The following is a 25,248-nucleotide window of genomic DNA, read 5'->3' on the forward strand; positions in this document are numbered from 1 at the left end:
TACTTGCGTAAGTTCATCCGTCGCAAGAAAGTAAGAAATAACGGTAAACTCCGAGGTAAATTGTTTTGTAACATCATCATCTTCCTGCACCTTTCAATTTATGAAGATGATCGATATGGTCTCCGAATGGATCATTGAAGTCTTTACGAAATAATAAGTAAATATTTCAAATTGAACGAAGAGGAACAAAGATGATACAAAGAAGGTGGATAAAACTTTGTTCTTTTTCGATTGACATATCCAGTTTACGATTTTAAAAATATCTTGAAACATCATCGCGTCGTATTATTAGCATAGACACGATACGATTATAAATATAAAATCAAATATTTTTCAAACGACACAGAAATATACATTTGACATTCTTCGAATCCTTTCTTGTATGATCGTGTATTCGAAAATTGTGACGCGTTTCCTGTATTTGCGTCAAAGGAAGAAATGTATCGCACAGCGGGTAAACGTAATTCCTACAAAAGCGTGGAACCACACGTCTATCAGTGGTTAAATTACTTCCGATAACCAAGAACGCGATAGCAATTCCGCGTGCATTCTCGCGCTACCTACTCGTCTACTCGAGTAGGGCGTTTAAAGGATCAGCGTGATGTTAATTGACCCAGAAATAGCATAATGCCGATAATGGTCGCATAATTTCAGCTTATACGGGTAAAGGACTCGCACTTTTTCAGCCTTGTCATAGCACGTAGTCGTTCTCGTGCTTGTTCGTCCATCTGTGTACCCAGTAACTTTATATTACAAATCAACCAAGCTACCACACAACCTACCAGTTCGTAACGTAATTCTCTCTCTCTCTTTCTCTCTCTCTTTCTCATAATATATACCCACGTAACACGTTCAATGACAATTTCATTAAACATCAAACTGAATAAGTAATTTTCGTAATCTTCTCCGATTGAAATTATGAGGACAGTTTTGTAGCGTTCGAATCTAACGAAATCGTCTACTTATCGCGTGTCGAAATCAAATAGAACCCTTGTATAATCATTTATAATTCCCGAACGTATCGGTGCGCGCGCCATTTACATTTCCAGAGTTTCTGGGTCACAGCTTTCACTTTCTTTCGTCGGTTCTTCCGCCCTTTCGACTTGCCGAAGCACGGCCGCGGCCCTTTTCCCTTTCGTTCCTTCCATCCTTTCTCTCTTATCTTTCCTCTCACTCACGCGCTATTTATTTTTCTTTGTCTATCTTCTGCTTCGTTCTTTTTTTTCTTCTTTCATCTCATTTGGTTTCTACCGTCACACAGCGATGATCGTGATTTAACGTGACATGCAATGGAACACAGAGAGGCCCGACCTCTTTATTCTTTCTCAATGCGCCGGTAGAAATAAAATGTGTTGCATGTGTTGTACGATGGTCGTGCCCGCGGCACCATCACAACGATACCGTGCAGGTACATACACGCGTTTCCGATTTGCACCCGAAGGAACAAAGCGAGAAAATAACCTGTGTGCAACCGCGTTTCGGCGCCGTACAAAGTGGTACACAATGAGGAACAGGATGTAGGATCGATTCTATGCTTCTTCCACTGTTACTCGTACTGTTTTTTAATGGTTTAACAGGTACGCTACCGATATGGAATCAAAATATTTTGGTTGTCGCAATTTTTCTTTAGAAAATGCAAATTTACTCTGATGCACTTTTCATCTATAGACAGTAGATGAAAAATTGATTTTCTTACGTATTACGATTCTTATTTTAACGTAAATTACATACTCTGGTGTATTTCTCGATATCTTCGCTATTTTTCTATTGCCAAAGTTCTGAACAAAGAATTACGTTTCTTTTTTACTTTTGTTACTCTCGTTAATTTGGAATAAGTGAATACAGTAAGTTGATAATTCCATTTAAAAAGGGGCATTGTTAATAAGTTGTTGCGTAAACGAGCGAGGGCCCGCGAAAATGGAAAGAGTTTTAAAGGGATATTCAGCAGACGTTAATTTGGTGTCGCGCAAGCGCGCCATTATTTCTCCGACGAGAAAAATTAACAGAACAAACTTTCCTGCTCGAGCTTCGTAATTAACATCTAGCCATGAGCCAGCGTCTATCGCTATCTTTCGCTACATTTTTCTTCCATCTATTCTTATGTTACTATTTTTCTACGCGTAATATGTATGTAACTCGTTGATCTGAACGCCATTTGTATACACGCTTCTTATTTGCTTTTACTATACCATGTAATTAAGCGTACGAATGTGGAATATGATTTATTTTTAAGCTGTTACGTAACACGAACGATACGCTCGATGTATTCGAATTGAAAAACCACGATGTTCGTTTTACTTAAATGAAAATCTCACTTGATTATTTCTATGCAAGATGTTTACACGAGAAAATTATCGAATTATAACGTCTATTTAAAAGAGCTCCTTAAGAAACCCCGATTACCAGTCGAGCACTTGAAAATGTACGTCGACGAATTTTTTATTGGAAATAATCCTAACCACCTAACCTCTAAACCCGGTGCACTGGATACGACGACAACGACGATGACGACAACACGTTTGCAATAGTTGCTGCGTGCATTCATCGATGACACGGCGTGCGCGCGAACGCGTGCATGCGTGTGTTGCATATAGGTAGGACAGGTCGTATGTAAATGTATGCGCTATTACGGCAGGCGCACACGGTTACTTAGACGAAAAAGAGCGCGACAATTACGTTCGGCGTGTGTATAAGCAATGGCACGTCTGTCGAGAGGTTTGGGGGGAATCGTGTGAGGTAGCGTTAGAGAAAGAAACGCGTCGTATAGTTAGCCTGGTCGGCCGAGAGAGCAAAGGCGATACGTGTTAGGCACAAGCAGAAAAAGAGAGTGATAGAGAGAGAGAGAGCAAGGGTAGGAACGAGAAAGAACGGGAAAGAACAAGATAGCGTGAAAGAGGGAAAGAAACAGGGCGAAGAAGGGAGGAAGAGGGAGGAAGAGGGAGAAAGAAGAAAAAGAGACGCGCATACGTTTAGGGTGACGGAACATGTAAAGAGGTAAGGACAGGGTCTGAGAGAGAGACGGAAGATAGGCTGGGAGGGTAGGATACGCGAGGTGGCTGGCTGAGGGCGCGAGAAGGCAAGGGAGATACGGAGAAAGAGAGAGAAAAAGACATAATGAGAGGGAGTGAGTCGCGGCTGCGTCATGTTCTCAGCGAACTGGGTCAGTGGGTCTCCCCACCGCTTCACGTCGTACATCTACTGCGACGTACACACAGAGAAGCACTGGCACTGTCGGGGAGTGCCAACGGCGTTACTGTTGACCCAGCCACGGCCTGTATGTGGCCTGTGCGCCTGCCCTGTGCCCGCTTACCGCGACTCTCTGTGTTTGGCTCCCCTGTGCTCTTTGAAAGCAAGAGTTGTTAGCGGGCTCGAGGCATCCATTCCATCTTCCTCGCGTGTGACGACAAAAAAAGAATGGAAGTACGTATCGCGTACGCGAAATCATTATGGGATAAACGGTATCTCGCGCGAATCGCTGGAGAAATTTTATTTTATCGTCGTGTCGTAATGTATCTTCGCCGAAATATTTTAACAATCGCGCGCGTTTGATCATTCATCCGGTCGGTTTCTAAACGCGTCTCAGTTTCTCGTGCGATCGACGTTTTTCGAACGTTCCGCGATATATCGATCGTTACGCGTCGTAACTCGCTGGGAACGCATCGATTCGGGATCGAAACCCGTGCAGGCTCGTGGTACACGTGCGTCGGGCTATTTGCCGGCAGCACCGACGACAAATACGGTCGACAAAACGACGGCGGCAGCAACGGGCGGCAGACCGGCGCGGGAGCGTACAGGGACAATACTTCTCCGGCCGACATAGACCTGGTTCCGTAAGTAGGTCATCCCCGCCATCGGCTCTGCAACCTCCTTCTCCCCTCCCGCGTCAATCCCTTCGACCACGGCAATACCTCCCAACCTCCCCCATCCTCCTGCTTCTCTCTCAGTCGGTCCCTCTCCTCCCGAACACCGCGTGTTGCCCTCTCCCCACCAATCGGTCGAGCTCTCGGAGGCACCTCCACTACTCTCCGTCGGGCACCTGGTCGCGCGCTGTGGCATGCGCTGCTGAATCACTTTCACTTATGCCGTGCGCTGTGTTGGTTATACGCCGTACGTCTCTCTCGCTCTTGCGCTCTCACACTCGACCCGTGGCCGTCGGTAAAGGGACACGCGCGCGCTCCTTCTCTTCTCTCCTCTGTACTCACCGAAACAGCCAAGGGAGCCTGACGACGGTGGTGTGTGCGCGCCTCTCGCCATTCTCCTGGTTCTGCCAATTTTATTTTACTCCTGGCGGTGTCACGGTGAAGCGCGTATATACCGGGCGAAACCGCGCCGTGCCGCACCGAGTGCCACCGTGTGCCGCGTTGTCGTGCTGTATTCGTTTCGATCGTCATCGTGTCGTGTGGTGTGTGCAGCCAGTATCGTCGTGTACAGACCCGTGTGTCGTTCTGATCGGCAACCACGAAGACGACAGAACCAACAATAACAACAACAACAACAACGACGACATTAATAACAGTAGATATACCCGTTGGAGAGAGGGGAGAGCCAGTCGGGCATGGATCAAAAAGGAAGATATCCTGCAGTCCGTGTTTTTCGTGTTCGCCGCCCGTGATCGTTGTCGTCTTTGCTGCTGTGATATACGTGACGTGTGCCGTGTCTCGCGAGACGGTCTCCCAACAACTCTACCTACGTCCATGTATCGCCGGTAGGGCGGCAGAGGGGAGGGGGCGGGCCCTTCGGGAAAGCAACGAGGCGAGAAGACAACTAGTCGTACGCAGATAGCCGCGCTGTCAAGTCGCACGATACGGGAACTCCAAACGTTCTTTCCCTTTCTTACTATCGCTCTCTCTCTGTTTGTGTGTGTCTATTTGTTCCGGACTTTAGACACCGTTGTATATTTTTTCGACTTTTCGCACGGATACGTTGCGGGTATTCAGTTGGATTACAGTGTGTGCGTGTTTTCCTGATAGCCGGCTTATTTATTCAACAATTGGTCCGCATCGATTATTGTGTGACAAAACGCCGCGATCAAAACTTGGTCTCGCATCCGCGCATGTGTGATCACTCGGTAACGCTACCGGCGATTCGCGTGCCCGGTGAAACAACGATCCGATTGTCTTGCTCGCACTGCGATCCTAGTCGATACGATCATCCCCCGTCTCGTGGCTTCCACGATCAGTTTGAACGTCGTGTGTGCTTGCTGTTGTTTCGTGTCACGTTGTAAAAGCTGGATTTATCAGTGATCACGCAACCAAAGGATAGAAAAAGGATAGAAAAAAAGGGACGTCACAGTGGTTTTGTTGTTTCGCGAGTAACACGAATGCAACAGTGACAGCCGAGAATTTTTTCTTTTTCACGCAACACACGCAGACCCACGTTTCGTCACATTTTTTACGATGGTTCGGACGTAGTACGCACGATCGAAACAGGATTTACTTTCTGCGGTGGTGCGCGATGGTTTTCTTTATGAACGTGTGCCGTAGAAAAACGTGACTGGTGATCGATATTGTACGTGCCAAGGGAATATAGTGTGTTTTCTTTCGGGCTTATGCTTTCCACTTCATCGTTGTCGTCATCGTCGTTGTGCTTGTCGTTGTATCGTCATTTTTACCGACAACATCGTACACAGTCATTGGTACCGTAGCATACGAGAGTACCACGACCTTGCACGACGTACACCGTTACCGCTTCGAAACTTAAAGGGGGCAGCCTAACCAATAAACCGATAAACCGCCGTTGTTCTGTCGCATACACACCAGCCGCGAAAAAGAAATAAAAGAAAAGAGAAAAAGAAAAGAAAGAAATACTCGTGATATTCAGCACGGTGGCTAGAACTAGGAGAATTCACAGGCAATTCATATATGAGCCGATACGCCACAAGCACGTTCCTCCGTGCAGCACTTGCGCAAGGGTGATATGTTATTGGAGATGGAGCAGCATTCGGGCTTGATATCCCTGAATATGTCGCCGTTTCATCTAAGCCCACAGGGTAGTCCCCAAGGTGCGGCCGGGGCTGGTCAACAACAGCAACAACCACAACAACAACAACAACCGCAGTACGGTTCGTCGCCGTATGGGAATTGCGCTCAAAGTCCACCGACGACAATGTGTCATCAATCACAGTCGCAACAACAGCCGCAGCAACAGCAACAGTTGCCGGTACACAGTCAGTCGCACTCGCAGGGTGGTATCTCGGGTTTCGACGCCGCGTTCTTCGATTCCACCGCTCTCGAAGAACGATGTCCCATGTGTGGCGACAAAATGTCCGGTTATCAGTACGGTTTGCTGACATGCGAGTCGTGTAAAGGTTTTTTCAAACGTAACAACTCACCGTGCAGTAGTAAAAAAGTATACACGTGCTTATTCTCGCCGACTGGAGGTGGGGGAGGTGGGGGCGGAGGTGGTGGTGGTGGAGGAGGTGGTGGAGGCGGCGGAAGTGGCGGAAACGGTAGCAACGGTGGCAACGGTGGCAACAACGGTGGAAGCGGTAGCTGTGGCGGCGGAGGCGGCGGCGGCGGCGCATCATCGGCATTAGAGATCGGATCTTGCGGCAACAAGAAGGTGTACACGTGTCTGTTCTCGCCAACAGGAGCCGGAAGCGGCACTGGCGGCGGCAGTGGAGGCAACAATGGCGCGGCGAATGGCGGTGGAGGTGGTGGTTGCGGTACGTCGACAGCCCTAGAGAGTAGCGGCGGTAGCAGTTACGGTGGAGGCGGTGCCGCCGGTCCCGGAGGCGGCGGAGGAGCGGGTGGAGGCGGTGGTGCGGGTGCCGCTGGCGGCAGTGGGCCCACCGCAGGGAATGCAGCTGCTGGCGGCGGCGGTAGCGGTAGTGGCGCGGCCGGCAGCGGCGGAAATGGCGGCGGATCCGCTACGGTAAGCGGCAATGTCGCGATACCAACTACCACCTATTCATTACCAACTGGTACCATCTGTCATCCTGGGTTGGGCCAGGTCGGGGTTGGTGTCGTGACCGGCTCGATACCGTGTCCGTCCGAATTCCCCGACACCAAGGACATCATCATTGAAGAGCTCTGTCCGGTCTGCGGCGACAAGGTCTCCGGATACCATTACGGGCTACTCACCTGCGAATCCTGCAAGGGTTTCTTCAAGCGCACCGTCCAAAACAAAAAGGTCTACACGTGCGTCGCCGAGAGGTCCTGTCACATCGACAAAACGCAACGGAAGCGGTGTCCCTACTGTCGTTTTCAGAAGTGCCTCGAAGTCGGCATGAAGCTTGAGGGTGAGTTTTTTGTTGAATTGTGACATCATTATATCAAGGCTATCTACCATCTATTACGCTTTTTCATTTCGTTACGCTTTGCAAAAGTACATATACGCGCGTATAGTGTCTCGATAATCCCTCGCGATGGATCCACGGAACGTGCCTTTGATCTCTTTCTTCTTTTTCTTTTTTCATTTCGCAAGTATCGCAAAATTCGGAGATTAAACAGGGCGGAATGACGCGCAAGATGAACAACGACACAGAGAATTTCGTACTGTTGCGTAAACGAATTTTATTTGTCCGACAATATGGGTACTCATTTTTTTGGATGTGAAAGCGTTGCATGCGGGTATCGTCGCGATTTTTATGCAGAAGGTAAAAGAACGAAAACGCACGCGTATATGCGACCGAGTAGATTTCGATGTTCAGTTATGCAACATAATCGTGGGACACGCGTGCTATTGCGTCTGCGCGTATAACAGGTTTTTGGTCAAAAATATTAACGTCGACGCTGCTGAAAAACAAAGATCTTAATAAAACAGGTGCCATTTATTTTTTGCCTAGTAATTCTGTCGAAACATCGACGGTATAAATATGTACATTTATTTAATACTTCAAGCGTTAAATATCGTCTCCATTGAATTCTGCTGTGATCTAATTACTTTCACCGCTTTGTTGCGAGTTACGGGCATTTGTCGTAACTTTTACGATATCACCGGTGCGTTAATATTACCGCATTCTTATCAACTTTTGCGTTATCTCTTATTCAATATCTTTACGTACATCCTGCGGAACGTCAAAAGCGGTTTACGCGCGAACGCGTGTACGGCGATTGGCGCTTCGGTACCGCACGATTCCTTTCGGCGAACTTCGGCAGAATACGTTCGCGTTCGAGCCTTTTCGCATTACGCTCCTACGAACTTAACCTTATTACACAGCGCGTGAAGCGCTCAACCGATACCGTTGTCTTCCTTCGCAAATTCTTTCGACGCTCTAACGCTTCTATTTTGATCAACACTTTCTTCTTCGTTTCAACGCCGATATCATTCACGTGACCGCGTTCCATCATTAATTTTAATTATACCGATATCACACGATCTACGTCCATTTCGAACAGCCGATTAGGCAAACCGTTCTTGCATGTACGCAACAAAAAGAATTCGCAACATAGTTGCCGCCGGTTTTCTAAATGTATCGCGTTACTTTTTCGCTATTAGCTTTTGATCCGCTTTCCATCCGCGAATTATGCAGATTTTACGCGAAAGTCGAGGTTATATATTCGCAAAACCACAATCGCCGTGGCTGGCGCCACCGGTCTTAGAAAATCTTTTTCGCACTTTGGCAACAGTTAAATGGGAGGACGATTCGAACGAAGCGTCTAATGCAATTCGAGTAACTGGGTCTAGGCCCTCAAGGCCCAACGATTAAGCGAATCTCGAAACAGGCTCTGTCGCAATTGCCGCCTTTGCACGCCGTTTTCCACGGCGTTCCTACAGCGGCAACGCGGATTGCTTAACGCGGAAAGTTTCCAGTGTGCTTGCGAGCGTTTACGAAAGGAAGCAGTTTCTTACTTGCACGCTATTCAGAAATGTAAAAACCTACTTCTACGTATAAATTTTATACCGATTAGGTAGGACCGATTTCTTCTCGTGGCACAAGCCGATCTCCCAACTATCTTCCAAATATCGAAACGTATATACATATTTGTTTTAATTGCTATCGAAAGTTTACGTTTTAAAGATTGTCCAACCATTAATTGTCGAACGTGCACTTGACAATGCTTCTTGACGTTAATTCGATGATCGTTTCGTAACGCTTGCTATATACGATCGGCAAGAAAAGTTTCGCGGTTGTTGTCACCGCTATTACTGTCATCTCGGTGCTTCTTACCACATAGTTTACGCATTTCTGTTTAAGCGTTAAAGTATAAACTGTTGTTTTACGTTCCGATATACATCGTTCGTTGTAAAATTTCGACACATTTATGTGGAAAAAAATGGAAATACCTGCGCGGAAGGAAGAGCGCGTCGACATCGGATGAAAACACCGGTTAAATCGTACGATAACACCTGTCACAGTTCTGCAATAAACCTGCCGTTTTGCAGTGGTCCGTGAATACGAGAACACGTCCTGTTCAATCATAATGAACGTTACTTCGGACCTGCTTTAATGCTGTTTGAAAATCATCTTCTCTTCTGTAAGCCGTAAACTCATCTAGCAAAGTATCCACATTTATTTCACGAGACTGTAAAACCCTGGTAACAAACGAGGTCACGCTCATCCTATGAAATTTGCAAATGCATTTAAATTTCTATCTTAAATTCTTCGTGTTTACCTGGCATTGTAATTAGGCAAATTTGCAGAGAACCCTGCCAAGAAGAATTTTATGTCGGTTGAATGGCGAGAAAAGCTCTTTGATATACGACGACTGTCTATTATTCCACGCTTTACCCTTTAACGATAAATGAATCTGTCTTACCTTTTAAAACAAGGCTAAAATGGCTGTAGTTGTCGTACCGTTGTTCAACAGGAACAGGCCACCGACAATGGCTCAAACGTTCGTTGGGTTTTTAATTTCTCTTTCGAACGTCCCTCATATGTGTTCAGACGCGATCAAATATTGACACTGGAGTCTTAATTTTCGCAGCTGCGAATAATTTGACTATCCCATTCGAACTCGAAGCGTTATCCAATTTTACCCAAACGGCAAACTATCTCAAGCTTTCGTCTGATTAAAAAAAAAAAAAAAAGAAACGTTCGTTCGTAAGATTTTAATCGAGCAACTTCTTCCTGAAATGTAAACATTTTTATTGTCAAATGTAATTCGTGTATTGTAATTCCGTATTCACTAGATAGATTTACAGCGAAAGTTGCTGAAAATTGACGATACTCCGGAAATGCAGACGTAAGGTTACGTAATTGAATAATCAGTCAAATAATTGAGGTAACATTCGAAGAACATTAATGACACAAAAAAATCGAAATAACTTATGCAACATTAACTCGACAGTACACATACACTTGGATTTCTCCCTTTTTTTGTCATTAAACGCGCACTTAATGTCTTCTAAAAATATAGCGACGTTTATTCCTCAAGGCTCGTGTTATTCGTTCCACGAACGATATTTTATCGTAATTAATTTCCTTATTTTCCATCCAATTTTGGATTTCTAGTTGCTTCCTTTGTACGGAATAATAATTGTAATCGCCTCTCAATGATATGGAGCCTGATATATCTGTAATAATCACATCACAAAGTTAGAAATTTTCATCTTTTTTACTCGTACAATAATTTCGTTAAAGGAACTAACTACTCTACCTTTCCAGAATTTTAAAAGAGACACAGAATTTTTCCATCATAATTACAATTAATCATAATTACGTTCTTTAGATGGCTACATTAAGGGGATGAATAGCGTGTTTTATGGCGCTCTAGTAGTTTTAGGCATCTGGCGTGGCCGATATAAAAAGTTTACTCAATGTGGCTCTCTTAGAGAACTAACTTCTTACTCGCCTTTCGTTTTCGTCATTAGCGTCATTCTTGACAAAAAATTCGGTATACCACCGATGTCAGTGAGTTTTCGTTTTGGATAAAGGCAGATTTGTCACGTGGAGGAGCGGCAATGTGCGCGCGCACGTTCATCTATGGCCAAAGGCGAACCGGTAGTGTTGCGCAAATGGAATCTAGAAATTTGAGGTAGGACGTTCGGAGCTTGTTTTGCATCCACACGATACAATCAGGAGAAAGCCTTTCGGTGACCGGACAAATTTCTATTAGACGGCCGAAATATATTTTCACCGACGACAACAGTGAAATTAGAGTCGAAAAGATTCGTGGGTCGCTTTCGACGTCGAAAGTTCCACGTTCCGCGGTTATGACACACACGGACCTACATCTGTATGTGTTCATTAGTCACGAAAAAAGATTCGCCATTTCTGTGCCACTTAAATATTACTTAACGGTATTACTTAATATAAAAAAGTCCGCCGGTGTCCCTTGGAACCGAAGTTTCATTACCGACGAACTTATTTATCAATTTCCCGCTTAATTTACGTAACGTTAAAATTTCTTAACTAACCGATTGTTCGGAAGAAAGGTTCGGTTTATTGCCGTTAAACGCTCGCTCGGATCGCGCTGTTAATCGTGTATAGGTATACACTCATAATTCTTTCGTATTTTGCAATCGAGATAGGCGATGACTGTTCGCGCGAGCTGAAGCGATGCTTCGTGCTTTTCTGCTTCGATGCCTCGACGAAACTCTATTTTCCTGGTGGATGTAGGCTCCCTCGAGAGATAATCCACGATACCATTCTTATCAGCTTTCTTAATCATATTACGTTCGAATTATGTAGAGACGCTCTAAGTACTCTAATTACTATAGTACAGTCTTACAATGGGGTAGCGTAAAATATAATTAATTAAAGAACCAGCGAGAATATTCTACTGCAAGCAGCGTGCCTGCGATATAGAAAGAAAGAATTACAAACGAGAAATTAACAAAATCGTTGAAATATTCCGAAGTGAAAGAGACGTGGTAAGACGCGGAGAATTTCGTGGCAGTAATTCGTCGAAGTCATAGCATTGAAAGTAATAACGAGGGAATATGCCATTTACGACTGCGAAAAACCGGCGCATCTTTTGCATCTGTCCGCCACGTGGAGCGGGTTTGTGTTTAATGGCCGAACACAGGCTACTCTGAACGTTCGATTTGGTCCCTGTCGATTCCGGGACATGCTCCGTCCCAGTGTCCCGTCGTAAAAGTGAGAGCGGTCACTGGTCGATTGGCGGCGCAGTCAAAATCGCTGAGAAACGGCTGTCTTGGCGTTTAAGGATTCGGTGCCTGTAAATATACGTATTGTATGGGGAATCTGGAAAAATAGGCAGGACAACGGAAATCGTGGCATGCGCCTCTGTTTAGAAACTCACAAATTTCATAATTATTGTATTATGTTGCAAGAAAGTTGTACATCTGGCCGACTGCCTGCTAGCTGCCTGCCTGCCTGCCTGCCTGCCTGTCTGCCTTGCCTGTTTACTTACCTGCCTGGGCTGCCTTGCTCGCTTGCTCGACTCCTACCTTCGTCGTTTGCGCGCGCGCGCTCATTCCAGAGGTGGGGGAGAAAGGTTAGGTTGAGGCGGGGATTGTGTAATCCCTCGTTGAGTGGAGCCTCACCGTCTTCTTTTCGCCGAAGCTTTTATTTCTTTCTCGTCTCGTGACTCCTTCTCTTTCTTTCTCATTCCTTCCAGCGCGCGCCCGAATTCGTATCCTGTATCCATACATATACATACATTAAGCACCAATACGCAATCGCGTCGCAGCGCACGATCTATGTACGTCATCGTTGCCGCGATACGAGTAATATTTGAATTCCTGAAAAGCTTCGGCTACGACTGTCGGTAACACGACCGATTATCGAACCATCGATATTAACCTGTTCCTATAATGATTAAGTGTTCAGGCGCGCAGTTAGTGGAGCACTAAAATCTAATGCCAGTCGATTATCAGGTATTACTGCAATTATTGTCGCACGAAATATCTTCGAAGTTTCGTTGGGACAGGGAGTTAGTATCGTCGCTTGGTAAAACAGAACGCTTCATATGCATGTATCTAGCACCTGTCTTCCCCCTAGCTTGTCTTTCGTAAAAGTCGTAAGATCATGATTAGACTGCAGATTTGTATGCATTTGTGGGAAATTTGAAAGTGCAAGGATGCAGAAAATGCGCGTAATATACAAAGGTATATATAAAATACAAAAACTTTACCACGCGTTGTAATAGTTTTTTAATAGGTAACACAAACTTCTGCTTAGGTTATATTCCTTTCTATATCTTTGCAAAAATATGAATTTGTATAAATATGTAGTTTAATTATGATTCTTTGTTCGACTAGAAATCCAAAAGGGTTTCCTGACCGAAGATTTCGTCGTTTTCTATATTTTTTTCTTTTTGTTTTACGTTGTTTCGCAATGCGCGGATGACTTCACTAACGCAACGGTCGGGCGCGTCGCGTCGGCTGCGTCACGGGGGAACTTCTCTCGCGCGATTGGTCCAACCGTGGGCGACGGTGGTCACGTGGTTGCACATTAATTTCTATGGGGAGGGTCTGACGTCACTGGACCCGTGGACCAGATTCACCAAGTGGGTTTCCCTTTCTTTTCGACATACGTGCTCTCGGGTTCGGCGCTCTTGCGTCTACTACTCTTATCGTCGCAGCGGACCTTGCGAACCGGACGTGGGTTGCATTCTTTCAATGGCCTGCACGGGCCTCATTGCACGTGGATCTCTGTCATGCACGCGGACCACTCTGTCGCAGATTCATTATAAACAGGAGAAAAGTACGGAGAACCACCAATGGAAATATCGATTTCAATTACGAATGCATGTTTTTATTGAAACGCTATCGTAACGCGGTCCGCATTTACCGTTGTTACTATAATTGCTCGCAATTGTTCCGCGCAGGAGAAAAGGTCAACCCGCTAAGCATATTTGAAGCTTTTTATCATAGATACGTGCTACCTACTGATAAAGCGTATTAGTAAACGGAAAAACATGTATGTAATTATATTTATCTCCGTTGACGTGTACAGCGCATATATTTTAGTTTATTTACGACAAAAGATCGACTACTTAATAAAATAAAAATTTCCTGGTATACATTTTCTTAACAAGCTTATTTTGCTTCTTGTTTTAGAATGCTCGTACGCTTCAAGGCGATTTGTTATGCACGTTTCACACGTTTTCCACGCTTCGCGTTTGGTACCTTCAATTGTAAATAATTCTGTCATATTTTCATAACGTAATCGCTTCTTATGCAAAGTGCGTCGATATCTATGTTGATTCTGGAAAAAAAAGGAAAAGATAAAAGGGAATACCGTGTTGCGCTATTGTTAAGTAGAATGCGTTTCCTTCGCGAGACTATATTAAATCCACATTAAACTCGACAAAATGAAACTTTTCCGGTAGATGTACGCTCGTCGATCGCGTGCTCTGTCAAATCACGAGGATCGTGACACAGTTTCTCCAGCCATTGACGATCGATGGAAAATCGTTCTGAGGTGTATTTAACGCATTTATATGCCGCTTTGGTAACACCGCGACTCTCGTCTTGCCACATCCCTGCGCAACCCAAGAGTCAGAAATTCTCTCTCATAAATCGAATCGTCTCGGTTTATTCGTGTCACGAGTATCGCGATTCATGATCCTTTCGTACAATTTTCACAGGGGCTAGATGAAATTCCGGGAAATCTCACATTCTCAATAGCTTTCTTACTCCGCTAGTCTGATTTATCGGTAATTCTGTTCTTTACTATGTTTTTCGCTACGGATCTCGTAGAATTTCTATCGATGAAAATAGAGAAGCAAGATTCTTAATGATGTTATCGTTTTACATCGTAAAAGTCTATATCCTAGCGTCGCTAATCGCTGTAATTTATCGATAATTTCGTTCGCGTAATGGAGTCAAGAGCTGCCACGAAACTCGACGCCACAACGACGCAATTTCGCGCGTCCTGTTCAAACTTCCGGTTGCTACTTCACCGAGGTACACAGTTCCTCCGGTTTGATTCCACGTTTCCGCGGGTTCCAACCCGCTGGGTACCCCGGAATTCGACTCGTAAATATCATCAGTGTCGCTGTCTGGCATGTATATTTGACGATCGAGCCCGATCAAATCGAGCCGTATATATCGATACGCTAATGTCCTCTGCCCACGCGAAACTCCGCCACCCACTCGGTGAACACCATCCCGGGCAACAGAAACTGTTGGATCTCTCCGTTCACGTTGTTCACGCTTCGCTTGTTTAACAAAAACACGGGAAACGTGTGTGACACGTGGTCGGAAGTTAGACGATAGATCATTTCCACGGGGTTTCCAGGGTGAAAGAGTCTCGAATTTTAACACATTGTTGACCAGTCACGAGTATCTTTGCGCGTCCTAAGTGTTTCCGATTGGCTGCAAGTTTTGCATTCGTACTCGTATCTCTAATTGTATTAACTTACAAATGTACTACGTAGATCACTGTACAAGATTGGTAGCTGCTTGACGTTATCGTTTTAATGTGCCATAGATCGAGTTATGATCGTAGGATAGAAATTGTAGTAATTATAATTGCAATTATAACATCGTGGGTGGTAAGACGTGTTAGTTTTTGAGTAAGATAAATAACAAACGTATGACGTTGTATCTCTTTAATCATACAATTGATTATCTTTAATTAGATCGAGATGCTTAATTACAACTTACAAGCTGAAATTTTATTTCTTTCATTGCTAGGTATTCACCTCCATCAGAAAGATAAGACGTTCTCGTTTTACCATAACAGTTGGGAATTAAATTCCTTTGCGAGCGCTAAAAGATATCGAACGCGATGGAGGAAGATAACAGTTAAATAATTGTGCGTTAAATAATCATATGATTTAATATGAGAATTAATCAAAATTAGAATCCTACGACATGTATAATTAATTCAATGAAATTCAATCTCTACGCTTTTGATTTCTACGTGAATAATGTGATTAAACGAGCATTGATATCGTTGAAGGCAATCCAAAGATGAATGAAGTTTTTAAGATGAATTTATCGACCGGATAGTCTTCGCGTTGAACGCGAGTTTCGTTGCAGCAGAAGTATTTACATCACATACATAAGGCAGGTCGATTTCCAAGCGCACGATGCACCTGGCGTCAAATTAAAGGTAGAAAGATGTACGTCTGACAGCGTGTAACACCTACGACGCTCGGTGAAACCACGGGAGAAGAAAGACCACGGGAGAATGATCGTAAACGTAGGATGGCAATAAGGAGAGAGAAAAGAAACCTTGCTGAACCGAGAGTCAAGTTTAGCCGTGATCTACGCCGATCTTTGGACCCTTCCAGTCTCCTTGAGTTCTTCGTTACAATGAATATACAAGACAGGGTGAAAGAGGGCGAGAAAATGAAATGCACGGAAGATCGTAATCCAATCTATCTTTTCTTTTCTTCTTTTCAGAAGAATGAAACTCTTGCATATAAGAAATACGAAATAACGAACGATGTAAATAGAAGAATATGACGAAGGAAAGAAACTGAAACGAGATGGAATATAAAATAAGAGGGAGAAACGCGTGTACGATCGTAAACGAAGAATCGAAAAAGGAGGCACGCAACGAGGTAGCTTTTTACACGTGTTAAATAAGTCAACGAGATAGCCGATGGCGGCGTTGCGTAGCATTAAGCGAGCAATCGAGAACAAGTGGCCGAAAGCAACAACCTGAAAGTCAAGTTTAGCAACTTTCGTTATTGGCTTGCTCTCTCGGCTATTGTCTGAATTCTCGGCGAGTCGGTCACGTATGTTGCAGAAAGAGAGAAAAGAGAGTGTCGCGGATAGGAGCAGAAAGGACGAGAAGGCGTGCTCGCGCGAGCACGTTCGCGTAATCCTTGGATGATGGATGACGCTCGCTTTGCATAGTACGTATTCGTCAGAGCACTGACGGCAGAAAAGTTCGGGAAACGAATGCTCGCAGCCGAGTGTCAAGTTTACGGCGGCGAATCCATCGTTGCTCTGCCGTGAATTCTACCTCTCAGTCTTCCATGCTGGAATTATCTTTCCGGCCAATAGTTATCGAGAATAATTGCTCCTGACGAGAAGGCAATTAACGGATGTCCTTCTTCGTTCCAGTCGTATAGCTCCGTACTAAAAGTTTCTAAACTGTGCGAAACGAAAATATTCAAATATATATAATGTGTATATTTATTATATTTTAATATTATATTTCATGTATATATTTTATTATAAATATATATATATATACATGTGTGCGAATTTTACATATACAAAGTTAGACTGTGACACGGTTGCAATCGTAGTCGCAGATGTTCGGACGCCGTGACAGTGCGTGGCCGCGTTATGCGGAGTTTTCAGGGAGACGAGGAGCGTCGGGAAAGAACAGGAACGGGAGTATATTCGAAAAAGGCAGGGAATCGACGAAGGAAAGGCGAGAAAAGGTGGTGGTTTCGTGCGAGAGGAGAAAAGAGAAAGAAACGCAAGCAGTGAGGAGTAGCGAAAAAGGAGAAGGAGGAGGAGAAGGAGGAGGCAAAGGGAATCGGTGAGAACGAGAGACGAAAGAAAGAAGAGAAAAAGAGAGGAGGCGTAAGCGGTCGCGCACACACAGGGTGGCGGAGGCGGCAATGTGGATCGACGGGAGGCGAGAGGTGTTCAGAGAGGGGTAAGAGAGTAGTAGGGTCGAGGGAAGGGAATAAGTAGGGTTAGGAGATGGCGGGGTGTCGGACGGTATTCGACACGGTTCCTGTGTATGTGTATGTGTATGAATATATGTGTGCGAGGTGGGGGCAGAGGGGTGGCCCTCCTCCCTCAGCAGGCCGGCTCAGAGGCAGAAGTGGACGGGCAAGCGATTCAACCTCCTTTCACTTTCAACGAGCGCGCACCGCGCTTGCTCGCTTACTCGCTCGCTCGTTCGCTTGTTCGTGTTCGCTGGTGTTTTCATGCGACGACGGATAGCAAACACCTCGTACGAAAATAGGCAACGCCGCCGATTTAGCCGCGTGTCCGCCCTATAAATCGTTAAAGCTGCACGAAATCCTCCCTCGATAGCACCGTGACCCTGAGGATCGCGGATGATCGTCATCAGGCACACGACCTCTTCTCGGGGATACGTTGCCACACCGCCATCAACATCTCCGTCGCGATGCACATGGATGAACCGGCCACCTTTTATGGCGCGGGACTGTTCTTTTTTCTTTCCACGTTATTATTAGTCTTGTGACTTCTTTCATTTTATTCCATTATCCTTTTGGCTTTCTGTCTCGACATTTTCCTTTTTAATTCGCCTTTCGAAAGTTTAAATTTAGAAACGGGGAAATTCAACTTTGAATTTATTCTAGGACGAAGATCCGTTTCTTTTCTTTCTTTTCCTTTCTTCTTCTTCTTTTTCTTCTTCTTCTTCTTACATTTTTTTTTTTTTTTTGTTTTGTTAAGTAGACGCGAATTCATATCATGTTTACTGGCTAAGGAAACACTGGTATTTTAATGCGCCGGACTCACGAAGGCACATTTTTAATCCCTTGCTGCCAAGGGGGATCCATATCGAGTTCCTCTGCTGGGTCACTTCCGGCCCCGAGACCACACATCTGGGAATCTGTTGTTTACAATGTGAATCTTAACTCGGAGATGCAGTAATACTTAGTTTCGAGCGTAAACATCCAACTGGGTCGCACCAAAGAGTCCACTTTGTACTAAAATCTTTCGATATTTCGCTTCTCGTTGCGTGTCAGGGAATTTTTATTATCTCGAAATCCTTATCCATAAATATCTAAGAAATATTTACATTGGCACTATAGTAAAAGAAGAATGTCAACAGGTTGTCCCTTGCAGTTAATGACAGGTAATAAATAATCAACGCTGGCAAGTCCTAACGTTCGCTCTCAATAATGACGGGTTTAACGTGCCAAATCACACCTGCAGCTTTCGTAGGTGGAGATCCATGTCGTACACGTAGCTACTCGTTTACAAGCATCAAGTAGACATGTCGCTAGTCGTAGAACAAGGATAGTCGCAAGTGGTTTACACTTTGTCCCGTTTGGTTAAGATTAAATCTCGTTTCCTTCTGGAACGTGGCGCTTCTTTAAACTCGAACATTGGCGACGACTACGCTTAATTACCAAAATAAATTTCAAATTCAATTATCGGTTTCTCAGCCATCGAACATCGTTAAAAATCATATCGAATTATCTGAAAGCTGGAAAAATTAACAAGATCGTTTCGTTCAATTAAAAAGCTAAAGTTCGACTCGTCTTTCAAATAGATTTGTCGGTGAAACCGAAGCTTTGATCGTCAAATGTCGTCTCAACGATCATTTTCTCAGACATGATTAAAAATGACATAAAATTGTTAAGAACATGCAAAGACTAACAAAATCATTTCGTTCGATCACCCAGAAAAGCCCGAGTAACCGTTCGATTCGTGTTTCAGATGTACTTGTGACCAAAGCCGAAGAACTGATCCTGTTGTTTCAATATTTTGTACGTTTGCTTCTGTTGTAGCCGTGCGGGCGGACCGAATGAGAGGTGGTAGGAATAAATTTGGACCTATGTACAAGAGAGACCGAGCGCGGAAGCTACAAATGATGAGACAACGGCAGCTGGCACTGCAAACGATACGTGGCAGCCTCGGTGACCCATCGAACTATCCCTCCGCCGTAACGCCTTTCCTGCATATTAAACAGGAAATACAAATACCTCAGGTCTCGAGTCTAACGTCTTCTCCAGATTCGAGTCCATCCCCCGCAGCCGTGGCCGCTGGTCTGGTCACGACACAAGCTGGCAGCGGAGCTGGTCAGCATCAACTGATCGCACCGTCCTCCCAGCCAAACATTTCTGGCGGTAATCACCTGCACAACCTCAACCCTGGCCTGGATAGCAAGCTATGGGCTGCCAATTCCACCACCCCTAGCCCGAAGGCCTTCAACTTCGGCGAACAGTCCACTCACGGGGCCGCTGGTTCCGCACCCTCTACCGCCACGTTGAAAACTAGTCCGATGATAAGAGACTTCGTTCAAACGGTCGATGATCGCGAGTGGCAGGCATCCCTTTTTGGACTGTTACAAAATCAAACGTACAATCAGTGTGAAGTGGACTTGTTCGAATTAATGTGCAAAGTGCTCGATCAGAATCTGTTCTCGCAGGTGGACTGGGCAAGGAATTCGGTATTCTTCAAGGATCTCAAGGTTGGTGCCAATGTTGTTGACTTTAATCCCTCTCAACTAGGCAAATTGGCTCGTTTAGGATCCAAGAGAAATTTCGATCTCTCGTATCTCTCCTTCCTTTGATTTTTTATTTTTGCTCAACAAAGTTTCAGGCATTTGATTTAACAATGGTGTATAACGTATAAAACGTAGTAAAAATATTCCGATAGGTATTCTAGAATTTTTTTTAGATACTTTGCAAGTTTAGAATAGCGAAAAATTAAGCTTGGATATGAATGACCTAGTTTACCTATGGAGGGTTAAATATACTTATTTAACGTGTATATATAACGCTGTGTAAGTTGACTTGAATTTATCGAAACGTCATCGGCTTACAGGAAGAATATATAAATGTAGAACTTCGTTCGTCCGAACTTCATTTATATTTATTTTTTCTATGGAAATTTTCGTTAGTATGCGATTAACCCGTTAAGTAATCGATTGAATTCGTTTATGTGAAAACATTTACCGCCACTTATTTCAGTAACAAATATGATGAGGAGAATTAGTAAACTTCTATTAGCTGTATGAACTTCAATTATATGAACTGTTTGTCCTCCAACATAATGTAGAACAATGCGTTAGAGCGAATCTTCTATTGATCCGTATATATAAATTCACTTTCGACTTCTATCTACAAATTATTGAAATATCGTATATCTTTTCGTGGAAATTAGATCAATTTGTAATGATACCATAAACAAGGGTATATTAAGCGTCTATTATAGGAGATATAAAAATTTCACGGTTTTAACCGTCGACGAGAATCTTTTTCAAGAGAAGTTAGTTCTTACCGATAAATAACTCCTCGCTGGCCTGTTGGTGGTATGAGCGGGGATGTGAGGTAACCAACAGCATTGCACAATCACTGAATGATTTCAAGCATCGCCTCATATCTAGGTCATAACAAGATACGTTTCTGGGTTATGGCGGTTGCCCTAAAGCAGGCCCATGTTAATTATAAACCGTTTACTTAACCGATTATATACTTTTTGTTGTGTTTGTCTTTGGAAATCTGTAAAATGTTCTGTCATCGTTTCATCGATATCCCAAGTCTCAAACCATGCTTTTGTATTTTACGAACAATATGGAGCATGAATATAAAGATTTTGTCGCTTATTAAATAATATTTCTTAAAAATTAACATATAATTTTCCTTTTATAAATAATTATAGCTTTTGTTATACTATTTTTTAATCTTATATTTCAAAATTCAAATTTTCGAGTTTTAATTATTTCTTTTAATTATTTTTATTCAAAATTTCAATGTCACGATTAAATTCATTTGATATATATATGTTACAAGTCGTCTTATTAAAAAATTGATCACAATTTTTACATTTCAATCTGACAAAATTTTATATATGTTTTTACAATTTATGACGTTCTTTTGGGCAGGTTGATGACCAAATGAAGTTGCTACAGCACTCCTGGTCGGATATGTTGGTGCTCGACCATCTTCATCAAAGGTTACACAATAATCTACCTGATGAGACTACGCTTCATAATGGCCAAAAGTTTGATCTCCTTTGCCTCGGCCTACTTGGAGTTCCTTCTTTGGCAGACCTTTTCAATGATTTGTCGTCCAAACTTCAGGAACTCAAATTTGATCTTTCAGACTATATATGCATGAAATTCTTGATGCTGCTCAATCATGGTACGCCTTCTTTTTTCTCTAGATTCCTCTTATATTTACATGTCTCGCTATGAGATTATATTATTATTAGACAAAAATCATTGATGCATCAATTTTATTTAAATATGCAGAAGTTCGTGGGTTAGTTAACAAGAAACATGTACAAGATGGACACGAACAAGTCCAACAAGCTCTTTTGGATTACACGTTGACATGTTATCCTTCTATACCGGTATGTTTATCTCATATATACATAGGTTTTCTTTTTTCTAATTTCTGATAGCTTCCTGAATGATTCGATATACATGAGATTTTATATAAACAGGATAAATTTAACAAGCTGCTAGCAGTATTACCTGGAATCCATGTGGTAGCGAGCAGGGGAGAAGATCACCTTTATCAGAAGCATTGTAGCGGTGGAGCACCAACTCAAACTCTTCTCATGGAAATGCTTCATGCTAAAAGAAAATGAAACGATAGATTCGTTTGGCACTTTTGCCATGAATTAGTCTATTGCTATATCTAAAAAATCAAGATAGAGCCCCTTATTGTCAGAGTGGACCTCAAGTACCTATTAAGAGCTAATGTTGCTTAGGTATTGGACCAAGTTCGGGGGCCTGGTTCAAAAGATACCTAAGCAAACAAATCAAGTATAGACGTACATACTTTACATATATACATAATATATGTATTATAAAGTGTATCTAAATATATAAACATAATAACATATATTTTCTATATTTGATGTTGAAGTTTTAGAGATGTATCCATGGAGAATTATTACCCCTGTTGATGGGTACAAGCGCAGGGAAACAGTAAGCAAGATGCCTTGAAAACAGTACAAAGGGTGGTTAACAAAATATTGGTCAAAGGGCAGGCAACTTTTGTCTAAATAAGTAAAGCTATTTTTCTAATACTAGAAGCGATTATTTTTAAGCATATACCACTGAAGCCTTGCTCTCATTTTAACAAAAAGATAATCCTAATAGTAACGAACGAAAGAAATTGTCGACTCTCCAGTCAATCGTGCTTCTGCAAGGGATTCAATGGGCATACTTGAACGACAGTAAAATTTCATGTGATATACTTATATATACATATATACATATATGTCGCACGGCCACCTGGGCATCCTTAGAACTTCCTATGAAAAATCTGCATTTTGTCACACTTGCACACAGCAGGGCTACTATATTGTAAATACTAGTTAACACATTCCAATTACGTTGTAAAGTATGAATCATGTTAAATATGTAATTATAATATTTTGTGTATAGTTTAATGAAATAAATATATTTCTGTTGCTTACTGAGAAAAAATCATTAGCTACTTAATGTCTTCACTAATTTTAGAGTTTTATTCATGTATTTCTCTTTTATTATTTTTCAAATAGGTGGCGGAAAAAGAATAACCACAAATTGCGATATTTTATTATTGTATATTGTATCATAATAAAGATTCTGTTTTAAGAAATAAAAGAATCATTGGAGCAAGGTTTATGTGGTCCTACATTATCTAGCGATTAATATTAAGTATATAAGATCAATATTGTCTTATCGCAGTTGTTAAATAGATAAATATTTACTGAATGTTAAGATAGCGATCGAACGTAGTAATTTTTCACTAATAGATTATTATTGTTTAGTCAATAGTCAGAAACTTTTCAGTGCTGTGAAGGTTGTCTTTTCGACGCCTGTGGTATCTAAGCCATCGGTAATTACACGTGCTAGATTCGAGGCTCAAGTGTGGCAACAGGAACAGAAATCTTTGCTCGTACTGGTAGGCTGGTAGTACCACCCTTTGCAACTCCTACTGTTTATATCCTCTATCAAAGAAGTACCTGGGAAAAATGCTATTTTACTACTTTCACTTTTCCACCGACTTCGATATAAGATATTAAATATAGATTTAAACGATTTATTGATGTATGTAAAAAGAAAACTCGATGCCACATTAGATTAAGAATCGAGTGTTGAATCAAATCAGGAGGAGTAGCTGCGAGTATTACTACCATGAAAGAATATATATACATAAGAATATATATTTTCAGAAGCTTGCATGTACTTATCGTGTGAGTAAAGATTTGTGTCCATGGAAAAATTTTTGAAATCTTCGATATAAATGCAAAATATATATTGACATGTTCCCAAATTTTCAAATCGCCTGGTTCTTTTAATTGATCGATCGAAAAAAACTAGCTTGCATTATTATTGGCTCTTTAAATAATACTTTCAAAACGGATTGCCTTTATTTAACTCGCATATAAATGTCTACCTCTTCATAACTGTATTAAGTCTTACATTTTTACATTTTTAGTAAACCACATACCTCAGAATAGACACCCAGATAGCAAATTAAATGGAATGTATGAATGTTACCTACGTAGATTTAAAGTCTACGACTTCTGTAATATGCGTATCGACAGAATATAAAAGTTCCATTCAAGTATTGTACCCGTTATATTTCCATGTTAACTATTTTAGTTATTATTATATTTATTCCAAATTAGATTATACTTCTTTACGATATGTGTACGATATATTCCAGTCGAAATTTAAAAATTATCAACGAAGTCTCTAAAGTCATGTTTAATCTTGTGTTGCTGTTTGGGTAAAATCAAATAATATTTTATTTATTGTACATTCATTTATCTTCAAGAGTTCTTGTAGAACGTGTCGGTCTGATAATTTTGGAACAACTTACAAAAATCGCAAACACAACTGTCTCAAAAAAAATGAAAATTGTCTCTTCTAAATATTGTCCCCAAATCGATGATCTTTGTATGTGTCCATCCTATTTAATCGTCCGCTCGATTCTGTTATAAAGTGTTTATTAATAATTGTAATTAGGAAATATAATAGTGGTGTTATAAGCATTGTGTTAAATATGTACAGTTACCAATTATAATTGGCAAACAATCTAATTTAATATCGATGTGATTTTTTGATCCAATAAATAATTGGAATTAACATTAAATGATGAACTATTATGCGTTGTTGACACTGCCATTAGGAGTTGGCAATTGTAAATTATGTAGAAAAAAAATGATTGATTGTAAATATATCTTTATTATTAACTGATAACTGTTCCTTTTAGGATTGACAGCGCTATTTTTATATATTATACTAATTGAACTCCTATTATATGATAATATTTCCCTTATTGCACTCCTGTCTTTGCTATTATTGTAAAAATACATGCAATGACCACGAGATATAAGATAGTTTTCAACAGGAGGGTAAAGGATGGTACTATGTAAATTATTAAGCAGACAATTTTCAAAAATTTACAAATAGTATTCCAAAACATTCAATTGTTTCTTTATACATACAAGTTATTATAATTTAAATGCGTTTATGTACAACACAAAGTTTATTATAATTTGTAACAATGGTGTCATTCGTATACCTAATAACATGTATATTAAAACATTTGTTTGCTTTGTACAAATATGGTAACAAGATAAGAAGCACAGTGGTTAATAAAGACATCAGCTAACTACTGCACATAGCTTCATATTCTTAATTTGCAATGTTTACATAATACACCACATTTATTTTAAATGTCTAATGTTTAATGCCTAATCTTTGTTATATACAAAATAATGTTTACAATTTATTTTTTTACATTTGCAAAGATACAATATATTAGTTTA

At 42.0% G+C, this 25,248-nt stretch overlaps 1 protein-coding gene across 1 annotated transcript; it reads left to right on the plus strand.

Annotated features, from left to right (window-relative positions):
* The first annotated feature begins 1,980 nt into the window (after positions 1-1,980).
* On the plus strand, positions 1,981-25,099 carry Ftz-f1 (ftz transcription factor 1). Its single transcript, XM_072021571.1, has 5 exons — positions 1,981-7,240; positions 19,257-19,939; positions 21,356-21,614; positions 21,725-21,825; positions 21,919-25,099. Exons 1-5 carry the CDS (start codon positions 5,917-5,919, stop codon positions 22,063-22,065), a joined length of 2,514 nt encoding a protein of 837 aa, XP_071877672.1. The 5' UTR covers positions 1,981-5,916; the 3' UTR covers positions 22,066-25,099.
* Positions 25,100-25,248: the final 149 nt, after the last annotated feature.

This window comes from Bombus fervidus, chromosome 2 (assembly GCF_041682495.2).
Source record: "Bombus fervidus isolate BK054 chromosome 2, iyBomFerv1, whole genome shotgun sequence".
In the NCBI taxonomy this organism is placed as follows: Eukaryota; Metazoa; Arthropoda; class Insecta; order Hymenoptera; family Apidae; genus Bombus; species Bombus fervidus.